This window comes from Stegodyphus dumicola, chromosome 3, assembly GCF_044657685.1.
Source record: "Stegodyphus dumicola isolate Sdum_Otavi_A_Nest chromosome 3, ASM4465768v1".
NCBI classification, from domain to species: domain Eukaryota; kingdom Metazoa; phylum Arthropoda; class Arachnida; order Araneae; family Eresidae; genus Stegodyphus; species Stegodyphus dumicola.
This window is the reverse complement of record NC_140770.1, coordinates 111,138,456-111,157,309: the sequence shown is the minus strand read 5'-3', so window position 1 is coordinate 111,157,309 and position 18,854 is coordinate 111,138,456. Positions and strand designations below refer to the sequence as shown.

General features: G+C 31.8%; 1 protein-coding gene across 4 annotated transcripts in view; it reads right to left on the bottom strand.

Annotated features, from left to right (window-relative positions):
* Nucleotides 1-18,854, bottom strand: part of nonC (serine/threonine-protein kinase Smg1) — a 219,019-nt gene that overhangs the window by 33,195 nt on the left and 166,970 nt on the right. For all 4 annotated transcript variants that reach the window (XM_085813193.1, XM_085813192.1, XM_085813194.1 and 1 more), the window contains 4 exons: nucleotides 7,164-7,385; nucleotides 6,818-7,065; nucleotides 4,881-5,049; nucleotides 2,883-3,059 (listed from right to left, as the gene is read on the bottom strand). In XM_085813193.1, the coding sequence (XP_085669319.1) occupies nucleotides 2,883-3,059; nucleotides 4,881-5,049; nucleotides 6,818-7,065; nucleotides 7,164-7,385 (816 nt within the window). The remainder of the gene's footprint in view (nucleotides 1-2,882; nucleotides 3,060-4,880; nucleotides 5,050-6,817; nucleotides 7,066-7,163; nucleotides 7,386-18,854) is intronic.

Here is an 18,854-nt window from a genome sequence, read left to right as displayed (position 1 = left end):
CTGTTTCTGCTTTTAGGCTAGAAACAGACTATGACTGCCTTGCTGGTTACCTACACAGATTCGGAATAGTGTCCACTCCAAACTGTATCTTATGCAGTAGTGACCATATGCTGAGCATCTCAGAATATGCCCAGTTGTCTCAACAGATATTGGAAGGCTAGAAAACAGTTTCAAGCCTTACAGACAGATCGACTTTTGTTATCGATATGTTTGTTTATGGTTCACTGTTTGATGTTTCTACTTTCTTTTTGTATGTTTTTGGTTAGTTGTTTCTCCTTGTGTGTTTGTGCTGATTGTTTTCTTTCTTTCTTTTTTTTTTTTTTTTTTTTTTTTTTTTTGTGAATTATGCATATTAAATGCTACTGTTAGGGTAAAAATGGGGGGTGGGTCTGGAAAACAAAATCATAAATATTTGTACTTCACAAGGTAAACTTAAAACAATCAAAAAATGCATTCTTGGTTGAGCAATTTTATTTACTTTTTTTTTTTTTTTAATTTTAATTTGGGATGTCTTTAAGCTTATATATTGTAGTATTCAGCCTAATAACCTAGTGGCCAACAGGCTGGCATTTGATAAATAAAATAAATATTTTGTAGTATTATGTTGAGAATTCTCAATTCAATTGCTCCCAGATGCAGAAATTATTAAATTTTTCTGACTTATTTTTAACAGTGGAATTAGTAACCATATCTTACATTTACTTTAGGTATTTTATAACTTTCAATAAAGCCTTTTCTATCAATTCTAGAAGCATTTACTTCTTCCTTAAAAAATGAAAGACGTGGGTTCCATTGGTCAAGGATTCTACATAAATATTTCTCTAAAGATAACAAGCATGTTTCAAACTTTTCCTTATTTCAGTATTATGCAGCTGTTGGAATTGTTTCAATTTTCCTTCCTTTCAAAACTCTTTTCAGGCTAATAATAAATATCAACAATGCATCCACACATTTGGGTAAAAAAAAAGCTGCCCCTTTTCAACTGCTGAATTTAAGGGGTGACAGGTGCAATTTATAATTTGCAAATTTGAATTTTCTTCTTTAAGTTGCCTGCTACACCAGTTTTCAAACCAACCATTCCTGTTGCCCCGTCGGCACTAAATGCTATGCAATAATCCAGAAGATAAAAGTTTTAATAATAGCCGTGCTATATTGAACACTGTAGAATGGCCTTCTAAAGACAAGACAGAAAGTAAACTACACTCAATTTCTAAAGCCTCTGGATTTAAAAAAAAAAAAAAAAAAAAGTGGAAATAGTTTTGGAACGATATTACTTCCATCGATATAAAGACAGAATGGAACTGTTTTAATGCAATTAATGAACTGAAAATTTATTTTCCTACCCATTTCTTCTACAATTATTGCAACCATTTTTGCTTTTGCACTTAGTTTTTTCTTAGCAATTTCTTTGTTGAGAAACACATTTCTAAATAAAGCTGTGGCATGATCCAAAGAGTCCAGTGCCAGACTGCTCCAGTAAAATGGCAGAGAACAGGTATTTTGCATTAATAACGTTTTGGTCCTTTGTTTCCACAGAAAAATTTAATTTTTTCTCCCAATATGACTCACATTGTCCTTGTGTATGCACATGTTTAGTTTGGTTTATTGAGATTACAGCAAAGCACACTAAGGTTATCTATCTGCTTACACACATTTATAAACACTGGCCCTTACACAATGCAAAATCGAAAAACACAAAGACAAATGATATACAATGCAAATGCATGACATTTCTTTGATAAAAGAAGAAGAAACATCTGCATTCTGTTTTGAAAAGCATATGCATATTTCACCTCTTTTTCAACCAAAACTAAGACAAATGATCACAATTTCTTAAACTGTTTCTTGGAAGTGAGATGAACGAAATAACAACCTTCATCTTGCTTTGTGCTTATTGGCTAATATATGCCAGATAACCCACAATGGCACTTGTTGCTCATTAGAGAACTGGAACATGACGTTTTCGAATATGTTTTTGGACTCAAACACACAAAGCAAAGCACACCTTATCTTAATGATGAAATGACTTTTTAATATTAATCTTTATATTTTAAAAGTGATCTAGAGAACAACTAAACACTTTCTGATGCCAGAAATCATATTTCTGAGTGCATATAATAAAGCATTAAGCCAAGCTACATAAAAATAATGAGAAATTTTAAAAATAAGAGAAAGTTAGGAGAAATATGTTGTATATCGGGCTGGCAGGAGTATGGTCAATGGGAACTGACATGGTTGATGATCATCAACATTGCATTCGAGTGACACCATGTGTAATGCTACAAAATTGTATAACTGTAGGAACTCTTTGCAAGTTACTAACATACATTGATACTTGTTAGGCCAGTAAATATTGCTGGTTGGCCGCCCGTATCCGGGTTGACTGTATGACGATTACTATTGTTGGTCGTCCACCTTTATCTATGTTGATTCTATGCTATGATGATGCTGCATATCACTGTAACAAACCATTGAGTTTGTGCATGCGAGGTTTCCCATGTCTCCGGTTACTTAAAGGTGCTAGAAATTGCACTAAATTTTTAACACTTAAAATAATTAATGTATTCAAGACCTCAACTGTTTAATGACTGACCTCAACAGTCAATTTGCACCATGTCGATCTTAAGAATGAAACATTCTGCCACACTGGTATGTACAATGCTATTAAACAACTGCAAAAATGGAAAGAGTGACTGACTAAACTACTCTTTTTTAAAATTTCAAGAGCCTACAAAACATTTCAGATAAAAACTAAAAGTACAAAAACATTCAAAATTGTTGGTAGACTGAAAATAGTTAATAATCCAAGGAGTATTTTTATAGAAAGAAATTAATGCAATGAAACATTCACTGTACAGATCTTAATCACTAAGTATACTTACAGTTATAATTGCAGTTTTAGCAGAAATAGCAACTTCAAATTCTTCTTGTACTGCAGTTAAAGAAGGATTAGCTCCTGCAGCCCATTTGAGTCTTTGCTCAATCCCAGCAGTAAGTGCAAGATAACGATCTTGAGCAGAAGAGACGACACAATCATATGTCACCAGAGCACTAACAGTCTGTGAAACAAAAAATTAAATAACATTTCCAATTACAAAAATTGACTATAGAAATTTAAATATCTAATAGAAAATCATTAGTAGAAATACAATAATATCCACAAAAAATATGTACAGCATTTGGCAATTATGAACATTGAAAATGTACTTTACACTAGAGCAAATTATATTAAAACTGAGAATCCAAGAAAGCTGCTATCCATTCAATGAAATATTAACATTTCTGTTAAAATTCCATTGTAATAACACACACTATATGCTTTTTTTAATTCATAGGCGGCTATTTGAAATGCTAAGCAGAAACGAGGTCACTCAGTAGTGAATATTTTTAGAAAATAAATTTTGCACCATCTCTAATTCAAGTATACACAGAATATAGATTTACAAAACTTTGTTGAATGTGGTCTCAGTATTTAATACACAGTGTACATCAAGATTTCAATATGGGGCTAATAAAGCAGACTTTTCCGAAAATTTAATGGCTAACAAATTCTCAGCAGAAAGGTATTCATAATTAAAGCAAATACAGTTAAAAGTCGTTAATTCGGACACCCATAATCCAGAATGATCTATAATACGGACCTCAAAACTACAAACTTTCTGCGCAGACCTTTACGGCTGAGAATATGCATGTGCGCATGCGCACAATACGTTTACGCATGTGCGTTTAATGTATAACGGACGGTATAAGCTAAAATTATCTAATTATCTATTTCAGTTAATGTTGCAGATTGCATTGTTCCTTAATCTTCAAAATGGATCTGGCTTATTATTTTTTGCAGACTGTTAGAGCAATTTTATAAAAGTAAGCTTGAACTTTCGATTATGTCAAATAGAAATTCTGATGCTGGAGCTCCCAAAGGATCTATAAAGCGAAAGTATGTTTCAATGTCCATCAAACAAAAAGTGGAATTGCTACAAAAAAATGGATAAATGCATATCCTTCATTTCTCTAACCATTCCGAAATCTGTTTATCAATTTCACGCTGCTCTGGGGGGAGGACGCCGCGGAACGCGATGAATTGGAAGTTGATCTGTCAGCACTATCCGTATCTTCAGGGCAGATGTTTTTATTTTATTTGGCTTATAATTCCTTACTAAACGTAGTATTTCATCTTGATGAACTCCATATTTGATATGATTTACATCATATTCCTCGTCATTATAATTCGCTTCCGATAGTGAAGAAAGTGACACAGAGGTTATTGAAAACAAAAACATTTCGATTGACAAATTAGTCAGTATTCTCGACACAGCAATTATAGGACTTAAACAGCGGTACTTTGTAACTGAAGAAGAAATTATGTCTGTTTATAGAATTAAAGAGAAAGCATTATCACATAAAACGAAGCAACTTAAACAACTTACATTGAAAGAAATGCTTAATAAAGTAAACAAATAAATATTAAGCTTTTTTCTGTAAATTTTGATACACTTTAGATCCTAATTGTTCTTTTATTTCCTAAATTACGGTTTCATATTTTTAATTTTATAATTTCTGCATGACATCTTGTCAGATTTAAACTGATGATCTATAATCCGGAAAAATCAATAATCCGGAATCGCCGAAGTCCCGACGAGTCCGGATTAATGACTTTTGACTGTAATAATTATTTTGTTGTATTTTTCATGCTACACTGCAAGATGTATCATTACTATAGAATTATCATTAGAAAAACAATATGAATGGAGTACATATTAACTATTTTTTACATACTTCTGACCTTAATTTTATGAAACAAAATTTTCTTCATAACATTACACAGAAGAGAGGATTATTAAATACAAATTAATTAAATCTTTCTTCTACATAAAATTTACCTTTCGTATTTCAGACATCAGTGTGGGTCTAGATGTTACAGATGAACCCTGAAGCGGTCCAATATTTGCCTGAAGTAAAAGATCTTCATTTAACCACTGAAATTGGGTAAGCTGAAGTTGAGCTCTTTGTTGGCAGCCTCTTGCAACAACTAAATATTGCTCTAAGCGTCTATATATATTAAAAAGTTTTTTAAGTATTAGTTCCCAATATAGTTTACTAGATATTATTTTATAACAAGTAATTCAAATACTAGGGCAGATGTTACACCAAAAAGCATGCATATAACATAAAACATTTTTTCCACTTTTATTTTTAATACTTCAAATGAATAATTAAGCTTTTCTACATATTGACAAATTAACAAGATGCAACCCCCCCCAAAAAAACCCCTTGAAATTCTGTTTCTACAGGTAAACGGATAGTAAAATTCAAAAATGATTTGAACTAGTAGACAAGGACTAAACGGAATATTCTGTCAGCAAATCTGAATGAATATTATTCAGTCTACCTGAAAGTTCTGTCCGTTTCTGTGACAACAATTTTTCACACGTAAGAACATGTTTATTTGGCGCATGTTCGGCTGTCTATTTTTATCGCTTAATGTATACATACTGACGTACAAATTAACTAAAATAAAATTGATTCCTGTTAATTGTAAGCGTGAAGAGATAGTGCACTCACAGCTACTGATAAAGTTTATTTACGCCACTGTATTTTATAAGAATTTCAACAAGGAGGAAATGCTACAGAAGCATGTAGAAATTTATTGAAAGTGCTTGGTGAAGGTACAGTTTCTAATAGGACATTCAGAAGATGGTTCGAAAAATTTGAAACAGGCGATTTCAACCTTTCTGATAAGCCATGTTCTGGGCAACCATCTTTGAATGAACAGGTTATTAAGACCATGCTGGAGCAAAATCCTTCTCTGACAACATCAGAGATCACAGAAAGGCTTAATTCAGTCCAGCAAACCATTTCGGACCATATTCGGAAAATAGCATTGGTGTGGAAATATTCAGGATGGGTGCTACATGAATTAAGTAAGAAGAATTTGGATGATCGAGTCGTCATATGCACATGTCTGCTTGCTTGGAACAACATCTACCCTTCTTGAATCGAATGATAAAAGTATGTGAAAAGTGCATTATCTATGAAAACATCGTAAAGAAAAGGGAACCTGGAAAACCCCTTCTGCCTCTAAAACAAATCTGACTCTCAATAAGAGAATGTTGTCTATATGGTGAGACATTCGTGGACCAACATATTATGAGCTTTTAAAACCGAATGAAAAGCTCAATTCGAAAAGTATTGTCAGCAACTAGATAATTTAAAGACAGCAGTCCAAGAAAAGAGGCTGGCAATGTTCAATAGGAAGGACATCATACTGCATCATAATACCAGGCCACATGCTTTGGGGACTTGTCAAAAAATTGCAGAACTAGGCTGGGGAGTTCTGTCACATCCACCATTTTCCCTGGACTTCTCGGCTTATCACTTGTTTTTGTCCTTATAAAATTTTTTGAAGGGCAAAAAAATTCAAAACTGAAAAAGACATCAAACAAGCACCGATTCAATTTTTTGCATCAAAAGATACAGCACTTTATCAAAAATAGGATATATAAATTGCCCCCTCGCTGGCAAGAAGTCATTAATAGCAATGGCAATTATATAATTTAATTCAGTTTATTGATAGTAAGGAAAATTTGTATTTTTACTCCAAAAACGGACAGCACTTTCCAGTAGACTGATTATTAGTACTTTAAAAGTAACAATTAGGCTTCCTGAATAATTTTAAGACGTTCACTAATTACGATGGTTCACTAATTACGAGGCTTGTTTTACACAAAGTTAAAATATATTATGTAATATACATTTATATATATTAAATACAGCCACTTCATATATTAAACAATTTCAAGATATTGGTTTCACATACCTTCCCAGGTCTTCTTTACGCCATGCAGCATCAAAAGCACTTAACAGAGTGCTTAAAGATGGTAACTGAGCTTCTAAGAAATGTTCTGCAATGCAAGATTTATAAGCTTTTAATAATATTTCTTCTATCGGCACTTTACTTTCTACTCCTATGTCCCGCAGTTCTATTTCAGCTGTAAGATCATAACCCAGATGTGTAACCAACTGGCATAAGGCAAAACCAACAGCTTGAGAAGGTAAACCTAGAACCTAATTAAAAAACATTTTATTGCATGCTCAGGGAAACTTGAAAAAAAAAATCATCATTTGAATAATATATTAAGTTTAATTATTAAATAACAGCCTACCATATGACGCACATAATCAGCAGTGAACTGCTTGACAGGTTTAACAAGCTGGTGATCAGTCACTAAATGAACCTCCCTTTCCATGATTCCAGCCCTTGGGTTGATTTGCAATGATGCAGCAAAATTGTGGCATATGTGAAATGATTGTTGCATAGCAGATAATTTTCGAACAAAGTAGATATCTTTCAGTATCGGACGTGCTGCAGGATGATGTATAGCAGGCTAAAAAAAAATTCAAATCAAAATTTTATTTCTCATAGATTCACACATGTAGTTCTGCTGAATACTGTGCTAACGGTCTCTTACGAATTATTTAAATTCTCTAGTACAACAAATTTATAAATATATTCCTTAAAAGAATATCTGCATTATGGGGAACAGAAATACATTATCAATAAATTGAAATTATCTTCGACTTTTTACACGCCAGTGTTCTATAAATGGAACATCAATTTTAAAATTTTATAAAAAATACAATTTTATTCATATTGCTTTGTAAAAATTATTACATGAAGGATGCTGATGGATATGAAAAATATGGATTGATTTTTAGCAGCAATATAATGTTGCTAAAATAAATAGTATCTTGACTTTAAAAAAATTGTTATTTCACCTTTTTACTTCCTTGTACAAAGTAAAAAGGAAGTATTGTAATCGCGAAAAGTTTCAGGCAGCATATTTCAACGAAAATATACATTCTGGGCGCTATCGAATGCAATTTAACAATGTTTTTGCATGACATCTGTACGTAAGGAAAGACTCTTTTCCTCCAAAAAATTATAAAACTGCTTTAAAATGAATTTTGAAGAGAATTTTTCATAGCATCCGTACTTATGTACATATGTATCTCGCAAAACTCAAAAACGAGTATCCTAAGAACATTGAAATTTTGTATATAGGACTGCTATAACATGTAGATGTGCACCTTGTATTTTGGTTGCATTGGGCTGCACCAAACATTTATAAATATATATATATATATCCACTCTGTTACATGGTTCAGTGATCTCAGTTTCTTTATGTTTGTAAACTGTGCATTTTTTGCTTTAAAAATGATTTAATTATGTAGTTCTTATCTTCCGATTAAGATTTTTATGCCTTTAGTAAATCAGCAAGCAATATTTGTACAATTATCGACAATTTAAAAGCTGTTTAGTTGTGGCTAAGCCTAATTTTTAAATAACATGGCGGACATGTTTGTTTACATTTGAAACAGCAGAATATTAGATTTGTTGCCAATCTAGAGAGACTGAGCTTCTCAACAACAAAGATAACACCTCCATTTATTATTGCAAATTAAATCATACTTAATCTTTTCTAGAATATTTTCGAGGACATAAGCGTTTAAGATTTATTTCGTAATTTTTAATATAGATATTTGAGTTTTTATGTATTTTTGCCTTGTTGCGAAGTTGAGAACTGAAGAAATTGAATGAGAAATACCGAATTGTCTGTGAAAAACTTTTGTTTTCTTTGCTTAATTTCTTTTACACATTGTTCTGGATTTATTATAGTATTTAAATAGAACATGTGGCAACAATTAAATAATTCTTCAAATGACAAATTTTGTGCATTCTGAGTTATAATATGAATGAAATATAGCGCTATTAAGTGAACCTAGTGCCACAATGTTGCTATGGTAAAAAAATATAGCGAATTTTAAAGAGTGCATTTATTCTATTGTGGTTTATGCGCTATCGATGAAATAGATTTAATTCAATCCAATAAGTTTAAATGAAATGCAAGAAAAATGCATATAATTTAATATTCCATACAAGGAAGTAATGTGGTGTACACATCAGATTTTTTCTTACTTCTCTCCCAGCAAAATTCAAAAATTCATATAAAATTAAAAATTTGACAAATGTTTTTGGAAATCAATGAGAGTAATTAACCCTCTGGCTGATCATCTTGCGATTTCCACGGGTAACTGAAATGTAACAAAATTTGCTCATCCCGCGATTTCTGCAGGTATATGTTTTTCTTCCTTTATTGAGGAGCGCATCCTGTTTTCCCCCATTTAGTCATTGAAATAAATTATATACAGTATTAGGCGTTTACGTTTTGGCCAACAGATATCGTTAGCAGGCCACTAAATTGCAGCATTTGAAGGCACGTGATATAAGCGCTCAAACTTCACTTTTTGCCGCTTTTTTTCTTACAGAAATGGCTGCTAGAATATGTTCAGCGATTATCTTGATTATTTAATTAAATTATTTAATTATTAATTAGATTTATTGAATCTAGTGCAAAGACTGTGCAGTTGGACTTTGCCTTGAACCCTGTTTTGAACTCTATCATACTAAACAGCATTTCTAAGGTATTTTTCTCTCAGCGCTTTATATTTTCTTAAATTTTATACATTTTACTTTTTTGTATTATGCAATAAATAGAAATTAACTGTAATTTGACTGAAATTGATTTTAAAAAAAAAAGATTTTTTGATGGTAATATCTGAACTTGGTTTTTCTGACAACTTAGTTTCTCATGATAAAAATCTATATAAAAAATATTTTCTAGAGAGAAAAAGTACATTTTTCAATTCTCCAATATGCATAGATTTAAAATATGGGAGGAAAAAAGCAATTTTGGAAGCGATTTCGGTCCTTAAATTGAGCAGTCAAGAGGGTTAAAAAGGATCCTTTTTATGGATAGACAGTAAGTTTTCATAGAAAGAAGATAATTATTTTTTACTATGAGCTAAGAAATGTAGATGTTTCAGAAAGGGATCATTAGCATGTAAAGGTATGTTTCAACTTGATACAGTTACCTTGATTACAGAGAACAGAAGCATGGAGAAAGATTTTCATATGTTAAAATTTTCAGGAAGTATCGAGAAAAAATGTTTATGACTGTTTTTAATTCACGTGTTTCACCATCATCCTCTCCCTTCACACATTCCCATAAGGATTTGAAGTGGGTCACTCACAGTTGCTAGAGAAAAGCACGTGATGTTTCCTGATAGGCTAGAGGTTGTTTATGACTCAGTTATAAAGGCATATATGTATTACAGTGTGGATTGGAATCACATGATTAGAGATCTCCACTATTTTCTAGTCATTAGCATTTTTCATTAGTTTGTGAACATATGTTATGCTGATGTCTTATTCAAAACCACTTCAGACTGTTGCGTCACCATCGAGATAGATAAGGCCTGTGCTCTGAAACGAAACTGGCTTGTGACGTCACGGTTAAGAGACCCTCAGCAAGCTTTCTGTTGGCTTTTATAAGTTGTAATTTTTTATCCATTATGTTTTAAGAATTGAATTTATGTTTACTTTTGACATCTGAAGCATCATCTCTTGTAATAATTACTAACACTAGTAATATAAAAATTGTCAGCAAAATTTATGATTATTTATTTTAATTGGAAACTAATTTTATATGAAATAACTGTCCTAAGGGGTTAAAAGCATAACACTTATATCATTACATAATATGTAGAATATCAAATGCAGAGTAAATTTGATTCTTGACAGAGTACTGTGTTCTTAAATTTAAATATCAATGTTTTTTGCAAATCTTTATATATCATTTTATCATGATGAAACTTAAATGCATATGTTTAGCTAATATAGATTCTGTTCACTTTTATATATGTTATTATCATGCAATCAGTTTTTTAAAATTTGTTATGCAATATAAATCTTTCTGAGAATGATAGAAAAGTTTCTAAAGTAATGTATGTAAGATTCATATTAAGGTAATTAAATTGCGAAACTGCAAAATTAAATTTTAAAAATGTACAGTTATTGAAGAAGCAGTAGTAATTGAATTCATATGTAGACATACTTGTTTTCATTGTATTCAATTCAATGCAATTTTAAAAACAATTTTTTTAATTATCTTTTAAATTACAATCTTTAATTTGAGTACGTGGCACCACCAAAAGCTATGTAAGTTAAGTTAAGAAAATTGCTTACAGAAAAGATTTGAACATGATGTTAGGATTTATATTTTCTTTTCATGTAGATATTAATAGAAAAAATATTTTCAGAACAGAGGTAACGCTTATAGTTAAATAGGTATGATGCAAATATTTGCACAAAATTTCAGTTTCTAGAAGTTTTTTAAGTATTTCGTATATTTTTAAAATATTTTCAAAAACATTGTGTATAACTTTATTTGAAAAACTTTTTTCCTGACTTATTTGGAATTTTAATATTGATAGTCTTCACAGCTATGTAATAAACATTACCTCGATTTAACTACAGATTCTGTCGAATAATTATGTAGCATTAAGAGGAAAATATTAACTGTAATACAGATTAACATACAATATGTAAGTAAGAAATAATTTTAAGACTAGACTATTTAGCAATTTATTACATTCAGAAAAATTTTCTGACTGATACAAGGCATTTAAATGTTAGTCTAAATATTAAAAGTAGTCTCTTGCATTCGTTTGATGTTTTATAATCCTGCTACATTAATATGATAAACATAATAAATATGCAATAATTATAGAATGAGAGATAACATGTGTTCCCACTGGCAAACATTTTGTTAAAGTAGTGGGTGAAACAAAAAAATTTGATGCGGTGATGAGAATCAACGAGAAACACAAAGACAGTGCAGAAAAATCAAAGTAAAAATTTCAGCTACTTGAATTTTAAAACCAATTTTTCTTCAAAGAAATGATTTGCTTTTAAAAGCACCACACCATTCTCAAATAATTTTGTTTTGATAATAAATACCAACAAAAGAAAATGAAAATATTTCATATTCGTATAAGCTTTGTAAAACATTATATTGCCGCTTGTAATTTTGTTTTAGACTGATTTTATAGTATGAGATACCAATTTCATAGAATAGGTTTAGAAAAACGGGTGTTTAGCAAGGAAGCTAAACTGCGCGAAGACCGGTCCCCTAGCAGTGACGTAGTAACTCAGCGCGCAGGCCTTATCTATCTCGATGGTGACGACTGTTGAAGATACATTAGAATATTTTTATACATTATCAGATGATGAAGAATATACTGATATTTGTAAAATGCCTCCAGAAGAAAGTAGACGTTTGGCAGATGAAGATGTAAATGAAGATATTTTTTTAGCCTGTTCTGCCAACGGATGTATGTAAAAAAAAAAAAAAAAAAAAAAAAAAAAAAGAAAGAAAGAAATTTCTAATAAAATAGATGATGATAAAATATCTCATGAAATCTCATTTGATCCTCAAGAACCTTTATCTTCAAAGCAAAGGCCGAATTTGAAGCAAAAACTAAATTCGAATGAGAAAAACATTTAAATTTTAGCAAAATTCTAAAAACTGACAGCATTGAAAATATTTGTGAAGTGTTTCCTGAACTAGTTTACTTTATCTTCAGTTGAGATTTTTCACAAGTTCAAAACTAGAGAATATTTGCTGCATTTAGCAAATATGACAAGACTTTATGCAATGCAGAAAGGAGTTTTACACATAGATGAAAATGATATAGGACAGGTTTTTGGATTACTGTTTAGCAGGTATCATCAAGTACCCAGAGAAGATTTATACTAGAGCATTCAAGAAGATCTATCTGTCCCAGTTGTTTCTTCAAGAAATACATTTAGAAAACTGGAGGGGGGAATCATATTATAGATAACCATGTTGGCATTAGGAGAGAGTGGGAAAAGTTTCATTCTTTCATGAAGAACTAAAAAAAAATTCAGCTGTTCGGCAACTTCCATTCTAAACTGAGTGCAGATGAATGAATGGTACACTTTTATGGTCATCATTCGGCTAAAATGTTAACATGAATTACTAACAACTATTGTAAAATTCTTTTATAAATTTCTTCTTATCAACTATAACTTTGTTTTAATTTATTGGGAAAATTTTTTTCCTGTGGAAGCTTCATCTCTTTTCTTAAGAAATGTTAGTGGAATGAATAGCTTTGCGATTCTAAGGATGTAGCCTGCCTATTTTTCTGCCTAATCTATGTTATTTCTGAATAACTTTTAGAAATTCTTACTAATATTGAAAAATTGTGGACAAAAATATTGTTAATCATGTTTTATAAAATCATGTAAAAAGTGTTTCCCGCCAATGTTCCATTTATGGAACATGTTATAAAACAACAAAAAACATTTATTTATTTTTATTTTTTTATTTATTTTATTTTATTTATTTATTTTATTTATTTATTTATTTATTTATTTATTTTGTCTTTCCTTATAAATCTTATATTTGAGTTTTAAATTTATTTTTCACCAGAAATTGTATATGTAACCTTCGCATCATAGTGTGGCATCATAATTACATTTTACATCCATGTATTCAATAAATTAGACAAATTATAATTAAAATATATAAAGTGATACTTATAGCTTGAAATTTTTGTTTAGAAACCATTAACACTGGCCAAAGATGTTTCAAGCTAAATATAACCAGTATAATTTTGCAAATAACTCTAGAATTACCTGATACAATACAAAGTTCGCAATCCGGACGTCCATTATCCGGAATGATCTATAATCCGGGCCTCAAAGTCACAAACTTATGCATGCACGTAATGAGTTTACACATGCACGTTTGATGCGCGTCCGCTACATTTGCGTGTAAAGCCAGTAAAGCGCTTACCCATGCATGCTTCCGATAGTGAAAAAAGTAACAAAGAATGTTATTGAAAACGAAAAAATTTCGACTGACATGTAGTCGATATTCTCGACACAGCAATTACAGGACTTGAACAGTGAAACTTTGCAACTGAACAAGAAATTATGTCTGTTTATAGAATTAAAGAGAAAGTATTAGCATAAAAAACGAAGCAACTTAAACAATGTACATTGATAGAAATGTTTACTAAAGTAAACAAATAAGCTTTTTTTTGGATGGGGAGGTAAATTTTGATACCATTTAGATCATAATTGCTCTTTATTTCATAAATTACAGTTTCATATTTTTAACTGTATAATTTCTGCATGTCATCTTACTAGATTTAAATTGATGATCTATAATCCGGAAAACCACTCATCCGGAATCGCCAAAGTCCTGATGAGTCCGGATTCGGGACATTGTACTGTATAATTTTTACTTAGAAATGAATAAAAACGGTACTTTATGAATAATCAGCAATATATATCTGAATGACAGAACAAATACTATCACATCTAACCTGCATGCATATTCTCAATATCAACTTCAATTCTAGAAATAAAGTCTCAGAAAAGCAGTTTTATTTACTTATTTTTTGAATTTCTTATCAGCTTTTCTTTTTTCTTTTATATCCTTTGTCTTAAGTAAGGGATAATAACACACATGAGGGATAATTGATAATATCTGCATATCAGAGATATATTTAGACAGCTAATCACTTTTCTCAAGCTTAACTTCTAACTTTAACACATGACTGTGTTAAAATACTTCTGACAGTTTCTTCAGTCCTTCAGTGACAAACTTCAAATTAGACAACTGTAAAATATTTTTACGAATATCCCCCCTTCAGATCCCGAATGACAGGGAGAACTACTGCAAAATGCCTAGGTATTTATAAGCATGTGTGTCATTATTCACGACCATTTAAACATGCACAAGATGGCTGTGGATTGGGCCACTACAAAGCAAAATATTTTATGAATAAAAATCTGAATAAAAAATTCACTTTGATGAAAATTTGCAATGCACATATGCAGATTATTAAGATTTTTTGATCAAACTTGTGATTCAAGGATGAATCATGGTGGTGTTATTTTGACTTGCAGATAAAACAGCGGTCTTGACCATGGAAACATTCCTCATCTCCTTCATAAAAGAAGTTTCATTACCGACTTTCTGGACCAAACTTGATAACATCAGTTTTGAGACGCACTACTTTCTGCTCAAAGGGCAGACCATTAACGCACAGTACTACAAAAAAAATTTTTCATTAGCCTAACAAACTTGAATGCAATGTTTCCTTTCTTCAAGATAATGTTCTATGTCTCACTGCTGAGACCTCATTACCTACATTCCTATGGCTTTGAACTGATCCAATATCATCCCTATTCACTTAATTTCTATTTCCTAACATGAAGATACTTATGAAGAGTAAGCATTTCCACACAGACAAGGTTTGCTATGACAGTTATAAACGCCTACATACACACCCAGACAGAAAACTTTTTTTTAAGTGGGTTAGGAGAATTGAAACACAAGTGAAAAAAGTGAGAAAAGTGTATTCATCTACAAGAGGACGTATGTCAGCTTGCTACATCTTCTGTATTAGGCCCACGTTTGCTCCAAAATCTTCATCATTACTGGTGCATAGAATCTTTTCAAATAAAAATTAATATATCCACTTGCTTTTAGTTAATCACCAATACTCAGCTGTTAGTGGACTTTTCCATTTTATTCTCTTGTCAAGTTTTGAAAAAATTTAATAAAAAAGAAAGGAAGGAAGAAAATATCCATTTTTAAACAAAAAATTACCTGAGAAAAAAAAAAAAAAATGCAATGTTCAGACTTATTAAATGAAATGCTAATACTATCTCGAAACAGGGATATGGGATTACTGGATGCACCAAATTATTATTTACCTTTTATTGCATGTTCGGTAACCGAAACGGTAAAATTTTGCATATTTCTTGGTAATAGCATAACTGCCAACTCTAAAATATGGAAAAAGGAATTTCTGGAAAGATTTTAGGCTGCACAGCAATGCTATTTCAAAAGAACTCAAACTGACTTAAATTCATTTTATAATGAATGATTGATTCGTTCAGGTTGTTAAAATATTCACAATATGATTCTGACAAATATCAGTATTTAATTAGATGTTCTAAATTTCATGCTCTTTGACTAATTTCATTTCATAATTTCTCACACTTCTAATGCTAAAAGAATCTTGAGTACGAAATCAAAACTTTAATTTATCAAATTACTTACATGATATGAATAAAATAAATAATTAAATGTGCATACTATGTGGATAAAATTAATAAAGCATCATGTATAGATGTAAAAACAAATACAAATATTAATTGTTAAGCATTGGATGAATCTTCATATAAAGTTCTGCAGATGTCTACAGTACATTAAGATGATTCAGATCAAATGTAATTTATTAAGAAAAACTATACTGAAAATCATTAGCAGTGGGAAATTGAATTTACGCAATTTAAGTTTCACAATTCAATAACATTCATTTATTGCTGGGAAACATTTTCCATAGCAAAGGCTAAAAATTTAAAAACTAGATGATTTGTTGATCTACAAGGAGATTCAGAGTTATCAGTTAGGTCACAACTATTCAAATCATTTCAGGTAAAAGGACTGCAGAGTATGCTAAATTTTCTCCATAAATATGTGTTAACAAGTAGTCAGCTACTTCAGAGCTCATTCATAACACTTGCAACAGAGTAAAAGAATTCAATAAAATCAGATACTATTACATTTCCTGGTACAGTGGCATTATCCCTTAACGGGTTATGGATGTAAATTCCATATAGAAGGATGAATTTCCAATTTGCTACACATGAAGCTTTCTGAATGCTCTTGATGTATCTAATTTTGAGTAGGATGTATATTGGAAGAAATTGAATCAAAGTATGATGACCATTAACTTAGAAGCCAAAGTACAAAAAACCAGCGTTATATTTTCAAATTTACATAGGACAAGTTTCGATGGTTTTACCAAACCAACATCCTCAGCTGCAAAAATGTAAATGAACAAGGTAAGATATAATGATTAGATAAGATAAGAAAGCCTGGACAGGAGACAAGCTACTCGCACCATCTGTTAATGAAACCAGAACTACAACATAATTTCTTTAAAGGCTGAAGGCAAATATGGATTGGAATTAGGGTCGTTAACTAGAACAGAAAGATTTTTTTGAATGTCAAATGCCTCTAGAAAAATCCAGTTCACCAATGGAAGATGTTTTTTGAATAATTTTGTCAGCAGAAAAATTGAAAGTGTGATTTTCGGACCAACGATGTTGGGCAACAGAAGACTTCTGTGTTTCTCTTTTTTCTAACATATACCTCATGTTCCTTAACTTGAAATTTTAAGGCTCTCTTAGTTTGGCTAATGTTAATTAAACCACACCGGCAAGAAATCCTCTAAATACCCCAGGAATTCATATCCGGAATTGGGTCCTCGAGTATGGAACTCAGAATTTTATTGATGGGAGAATAAATGACCCGAAAGTTAAATTTCTGCAAAATATGTGCAACTTTATAGGTAATTGGTGGAAAGAAGGGAATGACAACAGAATTTTTATAATCTCCTAAAACAAGAGTGTGCTTTTCGGTGTGCTGAGATGAAAATTTTTTAACTGCTTGATTAATAATGTTGGGTGAAAAGCCCGTGTCAATAGCTGTTGCTTTTAAACAATTTAGCTCTTCATCAAGGGATAATTTGAAGGAGCAAACTTGAAGAGCATAGGAATAAAATGAAGCTAACTTTTGCTTAGTCGGATGACATGATTTGAAGTGTGGTGGAAGGCAAACCAATGAAGGTTTATGATAAACCGTAGTACTGAAGCTGGATGTGTTACGTGTGACCAGAATGTCCAGAAATGGAACAGAATAGCAAGTCTCAAGTTCAAAAATGAACCGAATAGCAGGATTAATGGAATTTCATTGTTGAAAGAACTTTATTTAAATCATCTTTATTACCTTCAAACAGGGTAAAAGTATCATCTACGTAGCAGAACCATACCAAGAAGTTTAAAGTTTCAAACAATTTTGATTCATAATAATGCACGTAGATATCAGCCAGGATGGGACTGAGGGGGCTTTCCATGGCTTATCCCTCAGTTTGCTTGTAATATTTATTTTGGAAAACAAAATGTGTTTGTTTGCTCAAAGTGCAAGGATTCATTACCCAAAAAAAGGACATTATGATGTTAATTTTGCATAGTTTAATAATACATGGATGAAATACACTGAAGGCCTCCCCCCCCCCCAAAAAAAACTGGTTAGGCGTATGTATAGAAATTACAGATACAGAACCAATCACAGCAAAGCGTAGCAGTCGGCAGCGCATATATAAGACAATAAGTGTTTGGCAAAGTTGTTAGATTAGTTACTGCTGATAAAAGTGCAGGTTATTAAGATTTAAATGAGTTTAAATATGGTATTATAGTCGGCGCATGAGAGGTGAGACAGCATCTCTGAGGTAGCAATAAAATTTGGATTTTTGCATAATTGCTGACAAGAATCATTAAACATGACAAGTGCACAACCCTTCCTCAAACTGCTGTAGATTTCAGTGCTGGGGCATCAGCAAGTATCAGCATGCAAACCATTCAATGGTCCACTATTGACATGGGCTTTCAGAGCCAAACAACCACTCACGTATCGTTGTTGCCTGTATGGCATAAAGCATTATGCCTCACCTAGGCCCGCGAACACTGCCGGTGGACTGTTGATGACTAGAAACACACTGCCTGGTCTGACAAGTCTCAGTTTCAATGGTATCAGGCAGCTGGATGTGCATAGGTATGGAGACAACCTCATAAAGCCATGTGTTAACCTTACACGTCAACAGGGGACTGTTGCAGCTGGTGAAGGCTCTGTCATGGTATGGGGGGTGTGCAGTTGGCATTATATATCTAGATACGACTCTGATATCTAGATATGACTTTGTTAGGTGACTGATACATAAGCATCCTGTCCAATCACCTGCATCCATTCATGTCCATTGTGCATTCTGACAGACTTGGGCATTTCCATTAGGACAATGCGACAACTCGCACATCTACCGATTTGCTTCAGGAACATTCTTTTGAC